Source organism: Garra rufa, chromosome 5 (genome assembly GCF_049309525.1).
Source record: "Garra rufa chromosome 5, GarRuf1.0, whole genome shotgun sequence".
Classification (NCBI taxonomy): Eukaryota; Metazoa; Chordata; class Actinopteri; order Cypriniformes; family Cyprinidae; genus Garra; species Garra rufa.
Genome location: NC_133365.1, coordinates 39195802 through 39220827, shown reverse-complemented (window position 1 = coordinate 39220827; position 25026 = coordinate 39195802). Strand labels below are relative to the sequence as shown.

The 25026-nt window shown below is 37.5% G+C and overlaps 1 protein-coding gene across 1 annotated transcript; it reads right to left on the bottom strand.

Annotated features, from left to right (window-relative positions):
• Nucleotides 1–512: 512 nt before the first annotated feature.
• rasl10a (RAS-like, family 10, member A) lies at nt 513–25026 on the bottom strand. The gene is made up of 3 exons (XM_073840659.1): nt 24191–25026; nt 9227–9351; nt 513–5159 (listed from the first exon to the last, which is right to left on the bottom strand). Exons 1-3 carry the CDS (start codon nt 24404–24406, stop codon nt 4889–4891), a joined length of 612 nt encoding a protein of 203 aa, XP_073696760.1. The 5' UTR covers nt 24407–25026; the 3' UTR covers nt 513–4888.

Genomic DNA, 25026 nt, shown 5'->3' with positions numbered 1-25026 from the left:
GAACTTTAATATTGTACTGCATTTTAGTATGCAATATGTGTAACATTTCAGACCTTAATCCAAGGATTATAGTAGCCTAAGTGTTATGATAATGAAAATGGGATTTTTTATATCATGGATGAAACCCATAGTAGGATCGTCCCTGACCTGTACCCATATTTATTCTCGGTAAGCGTGTAAATATTTAGCCTATTATGTATTATTATTTGGTAATTGTTATTTTGTAGTTCGCACCAGTCATATTTATTTTTTATAAATAATTGTCTTAACTGGTCTAGTGTACAAAGGTAGAAAGGCAGTATTGTGGTAACTTTTTGTGATCAAATATTTCATAGAATATCAGACTGGAGACTGCAGTCATGTGATGTTTTGTAATCGTTCACCAAATGATGGCGCCACAGTGTTTCAAATGTGGCACAAGCAGTTGGTTTGGGACGTCAGACACAAGTTATATATGAAATATTCATCAAAAAGAACAGCTCAGACATCTTTTGAATCGGTTTATTAATTTTTCATCGATGAAACATTACAACTACTAAAAAGAAAACAAATCTTTGTTTCCATTTACAAAAAAACAGGTAGCCCTTTAAAATCTAAAACAAATTGACAAAAAAATCAGACAGTCCTACCAAGATAATCCATATTCAGTCTAAAGCCTTTAACATTACTAGCACAGGACATATTCCACAAGAACATGACATCTGCTACATTATCTAGTCCTCAGTCCACAACCATAGCACTTAACACTGTGGCATGCAAATGTATGAGCCCCTCATAAGATCACGTACATTTAAACTACATGCTAAGCTTATTTCACACTAACATTTTACAAAAAAACAAAAACAATGCTCAAGTACTGTTACAAAGATCTGCTTGTACTCACTCATGTAGGTACATCAGTGCAATTTACCCCTGAATGATTTTGGTTTTGCCAATTAAAGCATGCAGCTCCATTAAACAGAAAACAAATTCTTTATGATAAAAACAAGTCTGAAGGATGACCCAAGTTGCTAACTTATTCATGTTTCCATCTGCTGACAGAAGCTCTCTTGAGTCATGTAAAATGTGTACAAGTGCATAGATGGTCGTCAGAGTTGATTTTTTTTCCCTTTGCACACTCTGAGAATATTGTTTTATGACCTTTTTCTGTCATGGGAAAGCATTCAGGGTGTGTTCGCTGTTTCCAGGACCATCAATTTTCTCAGTCTAACGAATTTCCACCTGTGTGCCAAAGCTTCACAGTTTATTACCTCAGAACAGAGTCGCTGACAGAACAGGTGTAGCAGTGCGACAGCTCTAGCTGTGAATCAAGACTTCCACACAGCCAGCCAATCAATCGTGTTGACTATCAGCACATGTCTACAGAACGTCCTCTATTAGTTTGAAGCTCAGGCCAAATGTCTACCTGTTCTCTACACTAGCAAAGTACAGCATAGGGAAAATAAATAGCCCCAGAACAACCCGAATCTCACTGCAGACACTAAAGCACTTTAACTTTAATGTATTCTGCATTCAGAAATACTCCAGAGAGGATGTGGATTGCGCTGTCATCCACTACCACACAGACTGCAGTCCACTGCAGTAAAGGATGTAAGCCTCCTCTGCATCCTGGTTCAGCAGAAATCTTCAGGTTTAGGGAAGCCCCAGAGGGCCTGTTGGCTTTATCATCACTTCTCACAGCTTCTAGAGTGCCAGTGATTGTACATGCTTGCTGAAATCTGCACTGAACACCAGAGGAAGACATTATTTTGTGCCTCTTTTCTTCAGTGATCTATATTTAGGAGGTAGGACGTTTGCCATTTTACTAGATTTGGCAGGGCATATGGTGAGAAAATTGCAATGCAGTTATATATAGCATGTATGCTGGGATATACCTATCTTGGCAAATGTGCTAAGAAGTCTGAAATGGAAAAAGTCAGCATGATTTAATGTCTAAGATAACAGCTAAGGATCTCCAGGCATCTCTTTCGGCCTCGCTCATACATCCACCATGGGACGAAACAGTGAACTGGAGAGGTGTATATGGAAGGACAGAAGGAATGCTGGTGCCTATTTTAAGGACAAATTTCCTACATTTCTTAAAGGATTTGTTCACTTCTGAATTAAAATTTCCTGATAATTTACTCACCCCCAAGTCATCCAAGCTCTTCCTGTCTTTCTTTCTGCAGTGAATTCTAGGATTTTTCTCCATGTAGTGGACTCAAATGGGGATCAGTGGTTGAAGGTTTAAATTGCAGTTTCAATGCAGCTTCAAAGGGCTCTACATGATCCCAGTCGAGAAATAAAGGTCTTATCAAGTGAAACAATCGGTCATTTTCTAAAAAAAAAATATATATATATATACTTTTTAACTACAAATGCTTGTCTTGCAGCATTATGCAATTTGTTGGGAAAGTCACACACGGTTAGTTCTTCATCTGTGTAGTCCATTTCAAAAAGGTAGGGTAGGGTGAAAAACTCCATCTCATTTTCTCCTCCAAATTCAAAATCATCTGACATTGCTGTTTTTTGCACGTTCGCTTTGTAAAAAGTATTTACATTTTTATTTAGAAAATGGACGATTTTTTCGTTAGACAAGACCCTTATTCCTTGGTTGGGATCATGTGAAGCCCTTTGAAGCAGCATTAAAACAAGCAAATTGATACTGCAGTTTGGACCTTCAACCCATTGATCCTCATTGAAGTCAACCATATGGAGAGACTGAAGAAAGAAAGATCATCTTGGATGGCTTGGGGGTCAGTAAATTATCAGGAAATTTTAATGTAGGAGTAAACTAATCTTTTAATGCAGTCGCACAATGGGCCAGAAGCGCAGTGCCACTTTGCGCCTAGGACAACTCACCGGTAAACAGTTAATCTAATTACCAAATAGGCTGAAATTTACTTCAAGAAAGAACAAAGTAGTGTTGTTGAGTTTAAAGGTTGGTGTTTGAAAAAACAGTGTAAATGGAAAGGGCGATCTATATCATTATAGCTCTCTATGTGAAGCATACAGACTTCATAAAACCCAAAGAAAGATTTTACTACAAAATGCACAATACACAATCTTCCAGTCTAGAACTAAGTCATTATGCACATTAACAATGATTTGAGACAAACATAATGTAATTTAGTGGAAAACCCTCTCTGGGGCTGTCTGGGGCACAGGAGGATTTTAAACAGTCTCTTGAGTCTTAGCTGATTGGTGCCGCCGGTGTGTGTACACTAATAAAAAAACATATGTTCGAATTTTAAAGACAGCGCTTCTTGTACATTGTGTGATTTTCTTTAGCCATTATGGAGAAATCCATATTACTATTAAAACAGCTGTTCTGACAAAAAATGTTGTTCCAAACGAATTTTAGGAATATTATTTACACTTACGCAGGGTCTGTGTAAGGTGGCCCAATAAATTACTACAAATGGAATTAGAGAATGGTGAGGTTTCTTTGAGCTGCAGCATATGGATAAAGGGATTGTTCACCTGAAAATGAAAATTCTGTCATTAATTACTCTCCCACAAGTCGTTTCAAGACCTTCATTCATCTTCGGAACACAAATTCTGACCCTGTATAGACAGCAACGCAACTACCATATTCACGGCCCAGAAAGGTAGTAAGCACATGGATAAAATAGACTACGTGATATCAGTGGTTCAACGTAATTTTATGAAGCTACGAGAATACTTTTTGTGCACACAGAAAAACAAAAATAATTACTTTATTCAAGAGTTACTTCTCTTTCCTGTCAGTGTTGGATATGCATTCATGACAGTACCACAAACAATACCAGGAGCCGGTGTTCTGACGTAGAACCTGGATGTAATGCGCCTTTTTCTGCAACAGGGGAATGCACACATATGCGTTGTGGTACTCTCGTGAATGCACATCAAAGACTGACACGGAAAAGAAGAAATTGAAGAATAAAGTCATTATTTTTGTTTTCTTTATGCACAAAATGCACTGATGTCACATGGACTATTTTAACAATGTCCTTACTACCTTTCCGGGCCTTGAACGTGGTTGTTCTTTTGCTCTCTATGCAGGGCCAGAAAGCTCTCTGATTTCATCAAAAATATCTTAATATGTGTTCCGAAGATGAACAAAGGTTTTACGGGTTTGGAACAATAAGGGAGGGTGAGTAATTAATGACAGAATTAGAATTTTTGGGTGAACGATCCCTTTAATAAGATTTATGAAGTAAAATGTTGTGGCAGGATCTGAAGCCTGCAGCTCCTTTAATATTAATGTCCTGAAGCACTTTTGCAAAACGGAAACTAGCCAGTGGAGAACAGGACAGGGATTTTTTTTTAAGTCAGTGCCTCTTAGAAAGCACAGATAAACTGTGCACATACTATAACAAAGGGAAAGATCAGCTTATATTTTAAGTCAATTTTGAGAAGCACTACAGATAATTCCACAAACTTTCACTCATTATTTCATTATTTTCATTATTTCTAAACAATAAATACATCCCTCATAAAAGCTGTTTCCAAGCAACAAAAAACTGTCACACTGAAATACACTTGCACCCACAGCATCTGAATTTAAATCTGAGCAGAAAGGGGAAATAAATTATACTCTGAGTCAGATGCAATGTCTTACTCCGACCTCGACAGACTTTGGTAAGATGAGAAAAAATCCTTATCTGCTTCAATTTTTTCTGTTTGTTAGAGCACACTGGAGAAAAGTGAAATCAGCAGTACCTAAGGTAATCCATCAGATGAATGCATCAGTTACAGAGGCCCCTAGGTGGTAATAATCCAGCCATTTTGATTAACAGTTTGTCCCCAAAGCTCCATCCTTGTGGTAGAGCAAAGTTAACTTTCAATACTGACTTAAGACCAGTTCAAATCAGATAATTGAGACTGGTCCTAAATAAGCATACGTTTAAAAAAGGCTACATATCTGTCACATGACATTACAGCGGTTCCTATGCAATGCCCCTTGGAGACGGATAGAGGTGTGGTTCGGACGCAGTCCTCGTGCCACGGCTATTCCCAGGAGCTCTTTGAAGAGCAGAAGCACATGCCAGTTATACTTTGCAGAGCACTCGACATAACCGCACTTCCAGGTCTTCTTCACCAGTACGGACACGGCCCTGCGCTGGGTGAACCGATGCCGTTGAAGATCCCGCTTACTGCCCACAACCAGGATGGGCACCTCACAGCTGCTGCCCACTCTTATGGAAAGACAGAGAGAGGGAAGGCAGGTAAGGAGACCAATAAGAAAGAGGTTTAAGAAGGAATTAGCAAGTAAAACAAAGCGACCGCATGAGAATCGATCCGTTTCTTACATGACATTTGTGTTAGACATAATATTTGTTCATGTTTGAACGCTAATATCTTCAGCAAACATGCGCAGACACACACACAAACATAAAAAGCCCCTTAGCTCCTTGACACGCTGTAAAAAAAGGCACTGAGCTCATAATGTGTGCTGGAGAATGCATGATGTGTGTCCTTTCTCAGCGCTTGACTGTGCTTGAAGGTCACACAGACGCACACACACATAATGAGGAATGAAAGTGTTTCATGTTCTGGGGGCTTCAAAGGCAAGTGTGTGTGTGCATTTTGCTAAACTGAAAAAAATGCAATAAATTTAATTGGCAATTTACTTTTGCACAAGGAGTTCAAATTAAAATGCAAGGTTTCAATTATTTGTTTAAAAAAAAAAAACGTCAAGTATATATAGCTATTAAATAAATGTCTGGCCAATTAATATAATATTGAGTATCTTTACATAATAGCAAATTACCGAGAACTCCATTCATACACAAATTACATATCATGAATATTTAACACATTCAATTCAATTGAGGACCCAAGGGCATTCCATATTATTAATTTTAATATAAAAAAAGAATACGACTGCTTTTATTCTGAATCTACTAATTTTAAATCTTTCAAATATTGAGGATTTATGCTATATATATATATATATATATATATATATATATATATATATGCTTGTGTTTGTGTTGTGTGTTCAATATAAGTGTAGAGACAGAGAAAAGAAAAGAATGTCTGTGAGTAACATCAGAGGTGAATAATCTGTCGAAGAGATTATTGCCATTGTGTTTAATAAGCCTACACCAATCCCTCTTGCCTGTGTCTGGGTGCTTGTGTCATGTTTTTCATACAGTTTATCTGTGCTTTCTCAGTACGACTTTCCCATCTACCCTCTCACTATCTCTTAAACCTTTCAAGTCCATGTTTAGTCAAAGAACTTTTGTGAAATTTTCTTCTACCACAGCTGCTTTTTCTATCACACCCTCTGCATAGGGGTCGAAAATACACTGATAGACACAATTAACAGGTAGAAATTTCTCACTGGATGGAGATTTTGGACAATCATCTCAATAGCGGTTACACATGACATTGCTGTAATACGTTGCCACGAAAACAAATAGTTTTTTAGCATTTAAAAATAAGTGATTTTAAGCTGTTGAAATGCAGTTAGCAGTGAAAGAGAAATCATTTCAATATGTGTGCAAGACTTTCTGAGCACTGTCAAAGATATATGCACACATGAAGGCGGTGTTATTTTTGCCACTTTATAGGCCTTGAACGATTAAATACACACACTTGTATGTGTTAAATATCTTAAGTAGCACAGGTATATTTGTAGCAATAGCCAAAAATACATTGTATGCACTCTTAAAAATATAGGTGCTTCGCAATGCCATAGAAGAACGTTTTTTGTTTAAATGGTTCCATAAAGAACCTTTAAAGTCCCCCTGAAATCAAAATTAAAGTTTTTTGGCTTTTAGTATGAATATATTAGCCTTAAGATTATCTATAAGCTAGTGTGCTTCAAAACAAAGACAAAATTCGCGTTTACAAGATATGGGCATTCAAAACTTACAGTCTCGTCACTTCCGCCAATATGAATAAACGATTTTGATGATATCACCGTGCACTTCAGTTTCTCATCAAACGTTCTGTCCAATCCAATGCTCTCTAGAGTCCGTATTGTCCCGCCCCCTACAGAGACGCAATACACGGAGCAGATCATATGCGCTCATATGTGCGATCGGCGTGTATTAAACTACACAGCCTCAGCATGATTATGATCACTATTTTGTTTTAGCAAGAGTTTCATATTGAATCCGTGGGGTAATTTATTAGTCTGTGGCTGCCATAAGCTACAATTGCGGCTTTACCGAGCTTAACGGCTCTGACCCGAGCAGATATAAATGGAACGCTATTGGCTATTCAAAATAAGTGGGCGGGGCTGGGCAATTTTTGTTTCAGTTAAAAGTACGTCACCACATAGAATAACGCTGCGTGTTTCAAGGCACTTCAGTGGACCTTTAACATCTGAAGAACCTTTCTGTCTCACAAAAGGTTCTTTGTGGCGAAAGAAGGTTCTTCAGATTATAAAAGGGTAAGAAAGAGATGGTTCTTTAAAGAAACTTTGACTTAATAGTTCTTTGTGGAACCAAAAATGGTTTTTCTATGGCATCGCTGTGAAGAACCTTTTAAAGCACCTTTATTTTTAAGAGTGTGGGTCAAAATCATTGATTTTTCTTTTATGCCAAAAATCATTAGTATATTAAGCTCATGTTCCATGAAGATATTTTGTAAATTTCCTACCATAAATATATCAAAACTTTTTGATTATATTAAGCAATTTTTGAACTTCATTTGTAAAACTTTAAAGGCCAAATATTGTCCTATCCTAACAAACCATACATCAAAGCTTATTTATTCAGCTTTCAGATGATCCATAAATCTCAATTTCGAAAAATTGACCCTTATGACTGGTTTTGTGGTCTAGGGTCACATTTATTTTTTTGGTGTATTGAGTCTAGATTCGATATTCTACCACATCAAACATCTTCATGCAATCTCTTTATATTTAACGGAATACCATCATCATTAAAAACAACATTAAAATTCTATCATCTAAAAGCTACCTGTTCTTATGACAAAAACGTACCTGTGGGAAATTTTTCACACACGCGAAATAAGTACCAATATGTTAATATCAATGTAATTTCCAACAGAAATGAACACTAGAGGCGGTGAAACAGCAAGCACTTGTAATTGTTTTCGTACAAGTTATGATTACAGCTCCATATGTTTCGCTTTCCAGTGTTGACCCCCGCCAAATTACTACCCCCTAGTATTGGTAGGTTTAGGGTTAGGTGTGGGGTAGGGGTTAGGATTAGGCAATCATGTAGCGATTTTAACGAGGGGGGGTAATAATTTGTTAGGGGGTTGAAAATGGACACAATACCGGACATAACAAGCTTGCTCGGTGGCTCAGATGGTACGGAATTGGATTTAGGATGCGGAATCTTTGGGTACAAATCCCGTGAAAATTTTGCACATTCGCTTTTGTTCATACTATCGGGTAGGTTTAGGTGTAGTGCAGATAGGATGTTATTTTATAACATCACGGAGCATTAGAGTTATAGCACCATTCAACGGACATTTCAACTCAGAACTGTGGTGACACATACAAAACCAACATCACATAAAACACACCATATGTACCTTCATCTGTTCCAGGGAGCACTCTTTTTGCACTACTCAGTGGACATTTCTGTTGGAAACTGCTGTGATATGTACTTATTGGTATGTGTCTTGCGAAAAAGTTCCCACAGGTACGTTTTTGTCATGAGATCAAGTTGTCTAAAGGAATTTTTGCACTAAGACTGAGGTGTTCCCACAGCAGTAAGAACGTGAACAGCATTTGTAGAACAGAAGTGCGATACTGTGGGCGGGGAAAAGGGCTAAGGTGGAGACTGCCGATCATTTTCTGTCATTCATTCAGTTCACATGAGACCTTTATGCAAATGCATGATGCTGCACGCAATCTATCGTGCACAAGACCTGCATATGTGAAAGGATTTTCTCACTGGCATCTTTTATATTCTTATCAGCTGTGGTGAATGGTGACGGTGTCTATGCTCTGTAACTGTCACTCATCCATATTCTCAAATGTCACCTCATTATCCCAACATCAGCTAGGGAAACAAGGGCCAACTGTTATTAAAAACATCAAAATCAATCAGTAGTTTGTCAGTGCAGCTGATACAGTCACATTAATCAGTGCTGATGTGTCTCATACTGCTACTAGGCTAGGAAAATTTTTTCAGTGACTACAGTTGGTCCTATTCTAATGATAATGGAAGGAATGTCAAACATTTGCTTTTTATTGGATCTATCATGAGTAATAATCATTCTCTATTATTCTTTTAGGTGTCTCATTTCAGGTTCTGAATGAGCTTTGTCGTACCTGCTCTCCACAATTTGCTGTCGGATCATCTTGACATACTCAAAGCTCTCCACACAGCAGATGTCATAGACCAGAATGTAGGCGTTTGCACTGCGGACCCCTCTACACCGCGCATCCAGCCACTCCTGAAAGAAACCAACAGACAAAAACACTTCATCAAACAGATACCCACTGATTGATTGATTGACAAAGCAGGTAATTACTTGTTTATCTGTGATGATAGGAAGCCAGTGTACAATTCATTTATGAAAATAACTTCCAATCAAATATAAAATGTTATCACAACATTTCACAATGTTGCATTTTGGTTGTAGTTAGGTTATGTGGTGGTACTAAATTATTTAAAGTTCAAGATTGTGATAAAACAAGTGCAGCCTAGTTATGACGTGCACTATTACATATTAAAATGTTCAAAAAAATGTTTTTGTGCAAATATTGTGATAACACTTGCCTGCTAAGCCTGAAAATATTATATTTTTCTTAATCTTTTTTTTGTTTAGGTTTTAATATAAACTTACTGATACTGAATTTCTGACAGGAGCCCAAAAAAATAAAAATATAAAGAAAATACATAGACCTACAACCAAAATAAAATAATGTAGAAACATGGAAAATGGTTTATAAATATTATAATATTATTATAATTATTAGTATAATATTATCACATAAACCTTTACTGAAGCACTAAGTCTCCATTGGTGATCATAAAGTGGGCCCACAAAACTGAATATAACAAGAAAATAGTGCATATATCGAAGAAAATAGAGCAATTTACTATATGTGAAATCACATTTCTTTGTTACACAGTTTTCTTTGTTCCTAATATTCTCTACTCCATTCAAGGTATTACGAGCACTCATGGTACATTATAGAAGTAATTTTTGTTAGTTCAATAGACTGGGGGAGAATATACGGTTACAGCCATTAAATAGTAATGATTTACCTACAGTAATTACACAACACTGCTGAATGGGGGGCATCTGAAAGAGGCAGCGAGCAAATTCCTTCAACCGTGACACACTGACCTCATCTCTTCTCTCTCTCCTTCCCCTCCGTTTTTCAGGAGGGCTGTTATGATATGAACTGAATATCAATTCCAGTATTCATTTAGACCCTCAGACGTGGTACATCATGTCATACCATGACAATACTGTATTATTTGATCAATTACATCAGTTGAATAAATGACTTGAGCAAACCTTTCTGTCTGAGAAAAAATTCTGACATTATGCTTCAGGGTGATTTTTTATTAAATATTGTACAAAAACAAATATTCAGTCAAGCTGTTTTGTTCCACTCTCATTAAATTGTATTATATATCAGCCTTCAGCTAACACTTGATTTGGTTAACTAAATCATGGAAAATCTTTGACGCATTAAGCAAACAAACCAAATATTCACCAGAGATTAAATTCTGCTTTTTTTTTTACTGACTGAGAAATAATAAACACTAATTATTTAGCATTAGACTGGTTTTTGATAGATTTTTTTCCGGTCTATTTTTGTAGTCAAGTCAAGTCAAGATTATTTATACAGCGTTTTTTATAATACAAGTTGTGTCAAAGCAACCTTACAGTATTAAAATAATAAAGCAAAATGTCAATAATAATGCAAGAGTTCCATATTGCAACAAAGTCAAATTGGGGAGGACTCATCTGGTTCCCATGGCCTTGTGCCGGTGGCCGTTTAGGGTAGGAGTTCTTTCTTGATGATCTGTCATCTACTTCAGAAAATCAAGCACAGATAGCCTACATAGGCTACGTTCACACTGTCAGTTTTTGGGATTGACAATTGTATTTATTTCCAGGTGTTAGTCTTGAATTGTCCCGTTTACACAGCAACTTGCAGTTCCATCTTTATGAACATGCCATGGCAGTCAAGCCCCAGATAGCACACGTACATCTGCAAGATGTCTGTTAAAGATCTCTTGATCTGGAAAGCATCTACTGTGTACAAACGTCCGGCAGATGTCTGTAAGATGTCAGTTTTACATACATTCTAATTCATAAACATCTTAAAGACATCTAATAGACGTCTATTTGACATCTGATAGGAAACATCCAATAGACGTATTGTAGATGAGCAAACTATATCTTGCAGATGTAAATGCAGAGATCAAATAGACGTCTCCGAGATGTATGTGTGCTATCAGGGGCTCTTATTTCTTATCAGTAACTATAGCGACAGTGACCAAAATAATTTCAAAGATGGTGACGTTTATAAAACTGAAAAATCTTATCACTTTCTGACAAGACGAGTCAAATCGAGCCGCAAGGTAAACCGTCAAATCCACTATCCAATGAATAGAGGGTTCGCACTTACGTTATGATTTGGTCAGTTACCCAGATGTGCAGCCATATTGGCGATACTCTGATGTAAACAACAGCATGGATTCCACATTTATTTTATTGATGAATACGTTGTTCTGCTAATTTATGCTGTCTAAACCACGGAAAAAACGTGTGGATGCTGCTAAATCGTATAGAGAAGGAATAAGTAAGAAGAAATGGGTGGAATATTTATATTTCACCTACCTGACAGGAAATTATATGAACAAACACGAATGTTGTCAATATTCTTGCCCTAGAAATCCTGGTTCAGTTTGGCCAACCACAAACACCTTTTGTTCCTCAGACAGTTTTTCACACTTTTCTTCTTGATTTGTTATAATTTTTGGCAGTCTATAGTACTCCAAATGTTTTTCCTGGTCCGACCGATTAGTACAGCCAAAATGACAATAACTGACCATTTTCAGCAGCAATAATCAGCAAAATATGCAAGTTTGGTTCGGTTCAGTGGCATTGATTACATTCAGTGCCGCCAATACAGCTGATTGATGACACATCGTGAAAACACTCTATTTCTGATTAACTAAACCAAGTCCGACCCTACATTTGTTTTCTTGTTTGAGAAGACATTTCACTCTGATAAAATTTTAATTTCATGCTGAATTTAAATACAGTTCTAAATGCTAAACACAGTGTGAAATTAACCTTAGCTTAAAAAATGACCAGACTTAATGCTGCAAGTCAAAATCTGACTTCACAAGACTAACCACAGCACATCCCTAATACCTAAACTCTATAGAATCAGTGATTGAACCGGATAAAGCTTGCAAATGGTGAAATTCCAGTAGATCTTGTTTAATTGCCATATTGATTGTGATCTGCATTTGTGTGTGTGTGTGTGTGTGTGTGTGTGTGTGTGTGTGTGTGTGTGTGTGTGTGTGTGTGTGTGTGTGTGTGTGTGTTGGGGACAGAAGAAAGATCGAGTGAGGGAAGGAAGTCAAATTGAAGCCATTCGTCATGAGCTGATCTTGCTTGTAAAGAAAATCGATGTCAACTGTAGCAAAGACAGAGGTTGCACATTCATCTTGACAGGGGAATAATTACCCTCGTCCTCTAGCGATGTTAGAAAAGCAGCCGCTGCTAATATTTTACACTCAGAGATGACCACTCTGATTCCGCACTGAGATTCACTGGTGCATGCTCGTACATTAGTGTAATGTTTTCGTTAACATTTTCGTTCAACGTTCCTGCCTGGTGGAATGATCTTCCCACCCCTCTCCGGAATGCAGACTCCTTAACAGCTTTCAAGCGACTGCTGAAAACCCATCTTTTTCGACACTATTTGACTCAATAATATTAAAAAAAAAAAAAAAAAAAAAACTTTATTCTCCTCTCTTTCTTGATCTTCCCTTTCTAGCCTGTACTCATCTAACAACGCCTAACATATGGTATTTTTGAGCACTTCCTATGTTGATCTGCCTCCTTAGGATGAATCACTTGTTGTATTCCCAATTTGTAAGTCGCTTTGGATAAAAGCGTCTGCTAAATGAATAAATGTAAATGGAATGTAAATAGCAATCAGGTGTGCAGATAAATGCACTGACATATTATAGATCATATAGTATAACAGACAAGGGTGGAGGGACATTTAAAGAGATAGTTCACTCAAAAATGAATCCTGTATGACTATCTTTCTTTGGAACACAAAAGAAGGTGTCTGGAATGATGGGTCTGAAACAGCATAAGGACCCAATGAATTTATTATAGACAGAAAAACACTAAGGCACATTTTTGGGGCGAACAATCGCATTCTGCATTCTCACCACACTAACTTCTGACTGATCGTCTATAAAACCATATAATAGAAACGTCTGTGTGTTTGGGTTTAAACCAGTCCTAAGATGCTGAATAAGAAGTCTCTGTCCTTTTCTCCCATCTCTCTTTTGCTTTTTTCCTTTTCAATTTCCTGCACATCAAAAGCAGATGCCTTGCCCTCCGTCTCCATTGGGAAATCTGACGGTTCTCAGACCTTATTAAGCACAAACTCAACATTCTATGAGATTTTATGGAGCTCTAGCTTAGTGATCATTGGTAGATTGAAGCAATCTGCAGCGGTTTTGAGCATTAACAATGGCACTAGAGCACAAGACAAATTCCTGTCAATTAAGCTTGAGCCTCAAAGCTTTCGGTCTTTTCTGCTGAGCACTGTTCTTACATAAACGCTCCCTCAGTGTGCCTGTTAGATGTTTCAGATGCGCTGCCATCCCCATGAAAGCTAAAAATAGAAGCTTCTCTCTCTCTCTCTCTTTCGCTCCTTGTCAAGTCTCAGTTCTGTTTTTCCCTGTGAGTGTGAGTTAGACAGAGGACACGTTCAGATTCACTTTCATCATAATTCAACATTCTCCTCTGGGCAAGGAAAGGTATCCACTTTAAACAAAAATCTTTGGAACTTTGGAAGATGTCCACCAGAAATTGCTGAATGGGTGGCTGTGCGGCTGAAAGCTGCCAAGTGAGTTCAAAAATAAATGTGATCTGATCCATGTGTTTGTTTGATGTTCTCCTGAATGAACAGCTTGAATAGACAATAATGTTAGGCTAAAATAGGACCACATGGAACTCCATCGGTTTGATGATTCATTGATAGTTCTTTCTCAAAATGTCTTTCTTTCTATTCCTAGTTCTTTCTAAAATTTTGAAGGATGTTCAATAACAATATATATGTGGAGCTTAAGATCTATAACTACTTTTATAAATATTTTTTCTGAATATTGTTCATCTTCATCGCTCCAAATTTGAAGCAATATTAGCTGTAGGTTTACCACTGTTCTACTTACATGTTTGACAAAATGGTCCACTTTTTCCAGTCTCTTCCATAGTTTAGTAACTATAGTGTGTTTCTTAGCCATAATTTTGTTGTCAAGGATTTTCCAGAGATTTTCAATCAAAATTCAAACTGGCAAGCAATTCCAGCTGCAGGGTTGAACTGATTCCCCATTCAGAGTCTCTGCATTACCCTGTCTATCCTGTGCATTTGTCTTACATGGATGACCAGCCTTTTTGGGGGACTTGAATGAATTAGTGTCACTGTAAACCTGCTATATTCAAGAAATCCAGATTTGGAGTGATCAACTTCTCTTGCAGTGGTTGAAAGGGATATCCCTTTGTCCTTCATCTGGACAACCTCCTGTTGCAGAGTTTCAGTCATCCTAGAGCGGCCCGCCATCATGCAATCTCAGTGAAAATTGGAGGAATGCTGACAGTTAAATAGGGTTTGTCTTAAAATTAGAGAAATTAGCACCAGGTACCAGATTAACACCAACAGTTTAGAGGGATCTGTAAGTGTTCTCTAATTTTGATCAGAGTTCTTTTCCAAATATCTCATTAAAGCTTTTTATACTGTGCTTCATAATACAATAAATCTATGATAAAATATGCTTAAAAACGGCCCTTCTATGCCACTTCTATATAATATATATATATAAAAGTTTAAATCAAGAAGTACACCAAAATGCATTGATTTTTTCACACTGGAAAAAATACTGCTGGATCTTTCTCTCTATGCCACCTGTTTATTCATGACTGAAGCCAAAACAAAATCATACTTTTGACACAACATTCTTTCATCTACGAAACAGTCAGGTGCCAGTGGTGCCAAATGTAGATGTGGAAATAATCCAGAAAAGCACTAATTCAAATAACTGCATGTCCCAGTTAAATCATTACATGCAAGGCAACTAAATTGCTTGTTCATTATGCATCATCTTTATTTCTGGCTCAGTCCCTAATAATTGATGGTATAATTACTAAATTATATTTCTTAATTTTATGCGGAGGTGTACCGCTAGATTTATTGTGTTGGGGTTTTTTTACTACTCGCTGACACTGTGATATATGACAGTGCATCCTAAATAAGCGATTACACTTTTCAGGCGTGAAAAAAATAATGAGAACATCTGTCCTTGAGACAGCCCAGTTCTGAACTGCATTTGTTTTAAAGGCAGATGAATTTAACGTCATCTCAAAAGTTTGAGAAGAGTTACCTCCAAAAATATCTCCTTTTTTTGTGTGTGTGTGTGTTGCACTTTTTTGAAAAAGGGCTTTACAACATTGTTGAATCTGTGCCTGAGTGAGTGTATCTGTGTGAATTTCAACTGGCCATAATCAGTATTAAAAACTGACAAGAGTGATAGATTGATCTGATTATTTTGCAAGTCCTTCACATAACAAATCACCCTTATTAAGGGGATTGAAAGAGATGGAGTAGTTAAAGAAAAAGCGAGAGCATTTAAATAAAAGAAAAAGAATGTAAGAGTTCATGTCATTGAAGAGTATTTCCAAAATGAGAGTTGGCAGTGTGACATTGGCAAAGCCATTGAGTGACAAACCAAAGTTGAATGAAAAGAGACCCTATAGTCACTGAGAATCAGTAATGTCAGCGCACAGAGCAGAAAAAAACTAAAGCTAAAGTTAATATTTCTCAATTTCACTGGCTAAAAGAACAACCAAAGGCACATTTTCTCCTCGGCTAGTGGTGAGAAACATAGTTTAGGAGGAAGTGCATGGCTCTGGGCAAAGTGAATTCTATCACATTCTGAGGACCATTACATGATCACACAACTGTTGTAGACGCAGGGGAACGTGTCACTGAGCCCTCTGTTGTCATAACTGAGAGAGAACAAGAGCGAGAAAGAGAGGCTGGCAGTAACAGGAAATCCTGAATCATGCTGGCTTTTGATCTGCTCCATCTGCCATGGCATCATGTGAACAAACTGCGACATTCAGTCACCAAAGTTGCCAAGCAGTCAAAGATTATTATTCACAGTTGTCTATACAATAAATATCAGCGGGAGCTGCACGATACTGTTGCATGTTGCATTGCAGTATACAGAGATATAAAGTGCAGACCAGAATCTTTTACAATCTTTTAAGCATGCAATATGAAACTGTAAGTAAGCAATGTTGAAGAAGGAACTTACATCTGCATGGAGGGTGAGTTAATAATACGCTACAGTAGTGTTGGTCCTATCATCAGCCTGCGAGATAGCTGATACATGATATTATCATTATTGTGCTCATTTATGTAATTATTTACATGCCTGAAACTATAGCTCCAGCGCAAGGCTAGTAAAGCTATCTACACTGTATGATGAATAAATCTCTAACCACACAAAGCACACGACTATGGTGCAGCTCACTCTAGTCAATGCTTGTGTTTACATCTGCCGCAGCATTTGTTTCGACCCTCTATACCGCACACGACAACAGTGCGGCTCCGACACGGCGATCTGAGGAGTTTGCGGTCACTTTAGTCAATGCTTGCGTTTATACCAGCTGCCCTGCGGCTCGCTGAAGCATCCCAGAAGCAGCTGTCCATGCCACATTGCTACAGTAAATTTAGCCTAATCCCCCACCTCGTCCCTCCCCACTCGCCAACAATTCAAATTTCCGTAGACGGGATTTATTTGAATTATATTCTAATGACCTTTGTGACATCATAACATCCGGAAAACAATCCAAACGAGCTGTTCATTGTAGTTCTTGAAAAGGGATTTAAAAACTAAATATCTCCCTTTGGAGTGGACTTTGAGATGTGTAACTTTTAGAAGTTTTTTATGCCCAAACATATGTACCACACACTGACTAAAATTCAAACAGTAAAAAAGCATAATAGGACCCCTTAAAAGTATACTAATATTGTGTTGGATTCACTTATAACAGGTTTAAATGCATCTAAGGTCAGAAAACATTGTAATTTTCTCAGAATATATATTTAATATTAAAATCATTTTGAGGTGATTTCGAAATGATTAGTTCGAATCAGTTCCGATCTTAAGGTCTGTAAACCCCTCACTTCCATAAGCCTACTCTGCTCTGATTGGTCAGCTGGCCAAGTCTGTTGTGATTGGTCTTTCCGTACACGATGTAAGCAAATCTTGTCCACAGCTAAAGTTCAGCTGTTAAACTGTAAACACTTTACAAAACAATAATGCTGAATGCTAACGTGACTAACTGATGAAACGATATAGTTTGTAAACCAAAATATGTCTACATTCTTTATTAAACTAAGTAAGTAGAACAACAACAGTCCACTTTAATCGACACATTCTTAGGAAAAAGTGTGTTCACAGCGAATTATCAGAACTATTTCAGTAAGACAGTAATATCGGTTTACCTGGAAACCTAAAGCTGCACTAGCTATACATCACAAATTAGGTCAAAAAGGTTCTGGTTCGGAGATGCTTGCTGGTCCAATTGAAGAAGGTATGGACTTATCTTTAATGGACCAGCAGTTAGCGAATCCTGCATTTAACTCGCCAAGATTAGAGAAGCAGTCCTCGGTAAAATGACAAGCACACAACAAAAGATTAAACAAACAAACAAAAAAAAAAAACAGAAATCGCATTTCAAAAAAGTTATAAATTGATTTGCATTTTAATGAGTGAAATAAGTATTTGATTCCCTAACAATCAGCAAGATTTCTGGCTCCCAGGTGTCTTTTATACAGGTAACGAGCTGAGATTAGGAGCACTCTCTTAAAGGGTATAAAAGACACCTGTCCACAGAAGCAATCAATCAGATTCCAAACTCTCCACCATGGCCAAGACCAAAGAGCTGACCAAGGATGTTAGGGACAAGATTGTAGATCTACACAAGGCTGGAATGGGCTACAAGACCATCGCCAAGTAGCTTTGTGCGAAGGTTTGTGGGATTTTTTAGAAGGTTTGTGCGATTATTCGCAAATGGAAGAAACACAAAATAACTGTCAATCTCCCTCGGTCTGAGGCTCTATGCAAGATCTCACCTCGTGGAGTTTCAGTGATCATGAGAACGGTAAAGAATCAGCCCAGAACTACACTGGAGGATCGTGTCAATGATCTCAAGGCAGCTGGGACCATAGTCACCAAGAAAACGATTGGTAACACACTACGCTGTGAAGGACTGAAATCCTGCAGCGCCCGCAAGGTCCCCCTGCTCAAGAAAGCACATGTACTGGCCCGTCTGAAGTTTGCCAATGAACATTTGAATGATTCAGAGGAGAACTGGGTGAAAGTGTTGTGGTCAGATGAGACCAAAATCAAGCTCTTTGGCATCAACTCAACTCGCCGTGTTTGGTGGAGGTTGAATGCTGCCTATGAACCCAAGAACACCATCTCCACCGTCAAACGTGGAGGTGGGGACATTATGCTTTGGGGGTGTTTTTCTGCTAAGGGGACAGGACAACTACACCACATCAAAGGGACAATGGACCTCCTTCTCTCAGCCAGGGCAATGAAAATGGGTCATGGATGCATATTCCAGCATGACAATGACCCAAAACACACGGCCAAGGTAACAGAGGAGTGGCTTAAGAAGAAGCACATTAAGGTCCTGGAGGGGCCTAGCCAGTATCCAGACCTTAATCCCATTAAAAATCTGTGGAGGAAGCTAAAGGTTTGAGTTGCCAATCGTCATCTTCGAAACCTTAATGACTTGGAGAGGACTGGGACAAAATCCGTCCTGAAATGTGTGCAAACCTGGTGGCCAACTACAAGAAACGTCTGACCTCTGTGATTGCCAAAAAGGGTTTTGCCACTCATTAAAATGCAAATGATTTATAACTTTTTTGAAGGTTTTAAATAAACCTACCATTAAAATTATAGACAGATCATTTCTTTGTCAGTGGGAAACCGTACATAATCAGCAGGGGATCAAATCATTTTTTCCCTCACTGTATATCGATAACAGGCAGAAGATTCAAAATTATGACGAGTCTTTAGGTAAGTTTTCGTCATGAGATCAGGTAGCAAAATGTACACTTTCATCTCTGCAACCAATTAAAATCATTGATTTCAGTTACTTTTTTTCATCACAAACATCTGCATGTAACACTAGCGCCTGTCAAAAAGAAGCCAGAAACATTTTAATAAATATGTATCCACACACACCTTCGCCTCTATGTGCTCCAAACTGCCACGCTCCAAAGGGAGCTAAATGGCATTTAGCTGCAGTGTGCTCCAGCTCAATTAGATTGCAGTATCCTAATGTGCTCTGAGCACTGAAAGGAATGCCCCCTCCGTACCTCAGCACAGCATGTTCATGATTTTTACATTCCATTTTGCTGACGTGACATCAGAACCACTAACACCTCTCTGATTCCCTGTGGGGACGTCATGACACCGCCGTAACGAGCAATCCTTTTTTATTTCTCTATTCAACACGCTCATCTCCATTCTATAATAACATTTATTTCTCATTGTGCTTTCACTAGTGTCAAAATTCTACTTCTTATTTGGTAATAAAGAACCTGGCCGCAATCAACAGAATCACTTGTTGCCGAGGCGACCTTGGGGGTCTCTATCTGAAGAGGGTCTTCAAGCTGTGAAGTGGTCACGATGCAGGGAATTTACTCTGAAATACTGCCAGGGAAAATAAGGTGAGGAAATGGCTCACCATCCAACATTTTTCACAGAGCAAATAGGATTTTATATTCTGAAAACCTCTCCATCTTTTAGATGACGACAAACCTGAAGGGAATTTGGGAGGGTTTTGTTAAATTTGTGCCGGCCTTAAATCTTATAAAGGTCAAAAGTGAATTACATCTCATTCCTTCAAAGCCAGTGTTCTGGGTTTTTAGCCGTTCGCTCCGAAGAGACCACAGATCCCTGCTTGGCCATGTCTTGCATTTAAATGCTCTGAGTGTTAGGAGATGAGCAGAAATTATTTGTCTGGATTTGTAAGGATTTGCAAGGATCTAGTATTGTGCTACTCTGGCATAGTAGCGCTACTTGGTTTAATTGCTTATGCTTCCTTATGCTAGTCTGTAAATGGCTTTATGGATAAATCAAAATGTGTGCAAAATTAATACATTTATAGGCATAGTGTACCAAAAAATTAAAATTCTGTCATTAATTACTCAACATCATGCAGTTCCAAACCCGTAAGACCTTCATTCAACTTTGAAATACAAATACAAGCTTTAAAGTTGTGTTTTGGGCCATTACGCTTTGCGTAGTATCTGTCAAACAAACTAAAACTGAAAGCATAATATGGTTTAATCCCTCCATCATGCACGTTTCAAAGCGAAACGTGTATTTCATTCAGATGATCAGCTCGTCATCCGGTGTTTTCTGCGCCTAAGAACGGTTCCGTTCACAGTGAACTCATTTATTGCATGTGCTGTGAGTTTAGCGTGCGTTTGGGAATGCAGCAACCATTAGTTAGGCTTTTTTGCGGCAGATGATTACAGCATTTTTTACTAGATTTGTAGTGAGACACATTTTTGTAAGCCTGTTTTCACTGAAGCTGGAGATTTCCATCAAAATAAAAGCTCTACTGCAGTTTCCGTCAAAATAAAAGCTTAAAAGTTCAGTATGAATTGCTGACAGCCAGAGGTATAAATGGGTAACGTTACTGCAGTCCAAATTCAAAATATCTCTTTCAAGTGTAGAAATTAGGAAAGAAGTATAGTAATTTCTGTAGTGTAAAGCAAAAATAATATAGGGTAGAACAGGGCTAAAGGCACCCCGGGGTAAAAGACTCCTTTGATATTATTTTCCTCTAAACCCCTAGATGGCAGAAAAACGTGGCGTAGCACTTTCCAAAATATTGCTTTTACACCTGCAAAATTTTCGGATTGTGGACGTGATGCAGGCAGCAGCACAAAGTCAATTCTGTGCTTACTTGATCTAATATTTGATTCTTTAAAAATGTTGTAGATTTAAGTAGCAAACGAGAATGACTAAAATTTTTTCAGTTGTTTAGGATTATTAAACCAGTTTTAAAATAACAAAAGAATATGCAAAGTATGGTATTTGGGGTAAAAAGCCCCCCTGCTGTTGGGGCTAAAAGGCACAATATTAACATGATAATTAAAAGAAGGCTGACTTTTCCATTTGTTGACATGACATTGTTAGATTCAGATAGTAAATATCATATATTATGTTATATATATTAACCATGTTTAGAATGAAACCATCATATTTAAAAAAAAAAATGCTATTAATCATATCATATAATCAATTATATTTTGTTGTTGCTACTGTAAATCTATATTAAATTATTATGGGATCTCCTTCAATGCTTTTTAGAATCTTTAGATTTTAAAATAATTTTGTTTCTGTATTTTAAAATATATGTTTTATATTAACTTGTTTAATGACAGTATATTTATTGAAAAAAAGTCTGCTTATTGTTTTGAACAAGTATTAAGTTATACATTATTAAAACAAACATTAATTTAGCTCAAGTATTTGTATCAATACTGTGTGCTTTTTACCCTGTGTGTGACGTAATGTGCCCCCCTTTGCCACCTCATACATTTATGAATTTTTTAAACAAAATAAACGACTTGTATGATTTATTTTCACACAAAACCTTTTGCTCCATAAATGTTCAATACAAACCTATGCATCTTTCTGCAATCATACACTTTGGGCACAGTGAAAAGCACTTTTTTTTTCTTAGGGGGTGCCTTTAGCCACATTGTACCCTACCTATGAAATATTCATTTTCATAGCATTGTTTTTATTATTTTATTCTAATTTGTTTGGCTTCCTAAAACACCAGTGTGTCCCCCTTAAAGTTCAGGTAGTTTTCTTAGTTAAGAACATGGGTTGGAGCTCTTAATTTTGAACTCTCAAAGTGCATTAAAATAATTTAACTTTAAAAAATTTTCCCAATTTTTCATTTGTCTTTTTTCTTGTAAATATCGCAATAAATATTGTATTGTGGACTTCATAATGCGATATTATCATATTGTGAGATTTTAATATTTTTACATCCCTACACATGGACTATTTTAACTGTCAATTTTAAGAGCTTTTTTACCTTGTTATAAAGATCTACCTTCCTGCAGAGTTTATTTTCTGACACACATGAAACGGCTAATAAAGCTTTTTGTATTCGCCTAAATATTACATGCAGGATTAGAACTAAACCTGACAGAGGTAGATACACTGCAAGTATTTCATGCAGCAGTTGACTGACAGAATGTGGTGGTTTCAACAGAAAACTAATGTGATGCAAGAACAACTGGGGATGTTGTAGTAAAATAGCCAAGAACATACGACGTGTCTGGTTAAGCCAATTTCTTAACAAAACAGATGTTTTGAGAATTTTGAAATTTGAGGACCTTCCCACAAGAATAACTGAAGGGGTGCTTTAAACGCCAAGACTTTTAAACAAAACAAAAGGAAGAGTAATAGTATGTGTGTGACAGGGAGAGAGAGATGAGGGGGAGATACAGAAAAGCGAGTGAGAGGTGGGGGAGAGAGTGAGAAATATTTGCCAGAGGGAGGATACAGAAAATAAGCTTACAGATGCTCAGTTCAAGCCATGTCGCCATAGCAACTACTCCAAATGAGATCCTTTTTTTTTCTAGAGGAAAGCCCCTGTCTCCTAAAGCAATCCACTATCATTCCTCAGGAATCTCGGTCTATTAATGGATCTGTTTGAGATTCAGTTTGTTGTTGATGATTATACTTCACAAGAACGAAAGGACACTCTATTTTTACCAAGATTGTAAAAATGTGAATTTCAATAATGACATCCCAGAGACATTTTTTTGTGCAAGGTCAAATAGATGGATTAAGGATTAACATGCTGTATTAAAACAAAAGGCTCTTGAACCTTTATAATCACTAACGTTATAAAGTGCCTTATTTTTGACAAAACATTTTTTCAAAAATTAAGTAATAGCTAGGCTATTATTAATACATTTAATAATAATAATAAAAAATGTCCACTATGCCTTAAAACGTACATTCCCCACATTTATACTGGTTTGGAGACGAATTGAAACAAATGTTTGACGTGTGAGCATTAGTGACAGCAGACACGCGGTAATTGTCTTTTACAGAAGAATTGTGTGTGCGCAAACAAATCACGTGACATAAATTGTACGTTTTGTAACCCAAAAACATGAAAATTGCTTTACTAAAACGTTTTTAGTAAGTTATCTTAGCATAGCTTAAGTCTTAAGTAGCACGGGTGTATTTGTAGCAATAGCCAAAAATACATTGTATGGGTTAAAATTGACGATTTTTCTTTTATGCCTAAAATCATTAGAATATTGAGATCATGTTTCATTAAGATATGTTGTAAATTTCCTCCCATACATACATCAAAACTTTTTTGATTAGTAATATGTATTGCTGAGAACTTCATTTGGACAACTTTAAAGGCGATTTTCTCAATATTTAGATTTTTTGCACCCTCAGATTCCAGATTTTCAAATAGTATCTCAGCCAAATATTGTTCCTTCCTAACAAACCATACATCAATGGAAAGCTTATTTATTCAGCTTTCAGGTGCTATATAAATCTCAAATTGCAAAAAAAAATTGAGCCTTATGACTGGTTTTGTGGTATATGGTCACATATGGTGAATACATTTAATGATACAATAAATGTCTTTGTAAAATTTAGTGAAAACTGTAGAAAAAAACAGTATAAAAATGTTTGAAATTATCATATAACTTAGGGTTAAAATCTTTACAATATTCAACAATGCATGCAGTCTACTTTCACAGTAAAATATTTTACTTATTTCTTATATCTGTTATATACATTATGATTATCCTACATTTTAAGCACTTTAACGTTTGTTGCATTATTTTTATGTCATGTGTTGTACTCTGATGCATTATTACACAAACTACATGCACGCATGAGCGCTTTGTACAGTTACTGTAGCCTACCTGACTCGGGCTTGAAGGAAAGGAGGCAATTGGCGGGACATCCAAAATCTTCAGGTCGTACATAACACCGTTAAGAATGACCGACGGTCTGTAGACATATCGCGTTTGGGTGGGGGTGTAAGTCTCGGAGAAGTCATTGTAAATAAACTGACGAATGATAGAAGTTTTCCCGACTCCAGGCGCTCCGATGACGGCGATGCTCAGCGTCTCGACCATCCCGCGCGGAACAGGACTGCTGACGACCACTAGCGATCAAGACACTTGGAAAACTGCTCAACAAATCAAAACACAAACATGAATTGTCAGCGCGCGCTTTTTTGTGCTTAAATCACCTCTGTCGACTAGAACGCACTTCGTGGATGTTCAAATAAATCAGAGTTTGTTCACAGATCTACTGTCTTCTGATACATTTCGTTATCTCTTTTGGTGAAGTATACTGTTAGCATCATCCGTTAATGAATGGATCAACAAACCAACTTCATTCACTGCGGCAGTTGCGCTGTCTTTTCTGCATTCCATTGGGGAACCGTCCTCAATGCTCCACAGTCAGCCCACAGTATTCCTACACAAACCCGTCATATTCCAACAGCATCCATCTCAGGATAACGTGTGCTCTTCGATCTCGAGGTTACCGTTGACCCTTTCTCCTCGTAACCTCTCATACCTTCCCACATCATCTCAGCAGTGCGTGCTGCGCTTCACCGTGCGCCTCACCGCAAACCAAATGCAGTCTGCGCAAAGGTCCATCGTTAAGCTCCGTGAGATTGTAGGTGGACTGTATCCGCACAAATCTCTCGTTGAAGCTACACGTGAAGCAGTCACAATCCTGTGTGGTA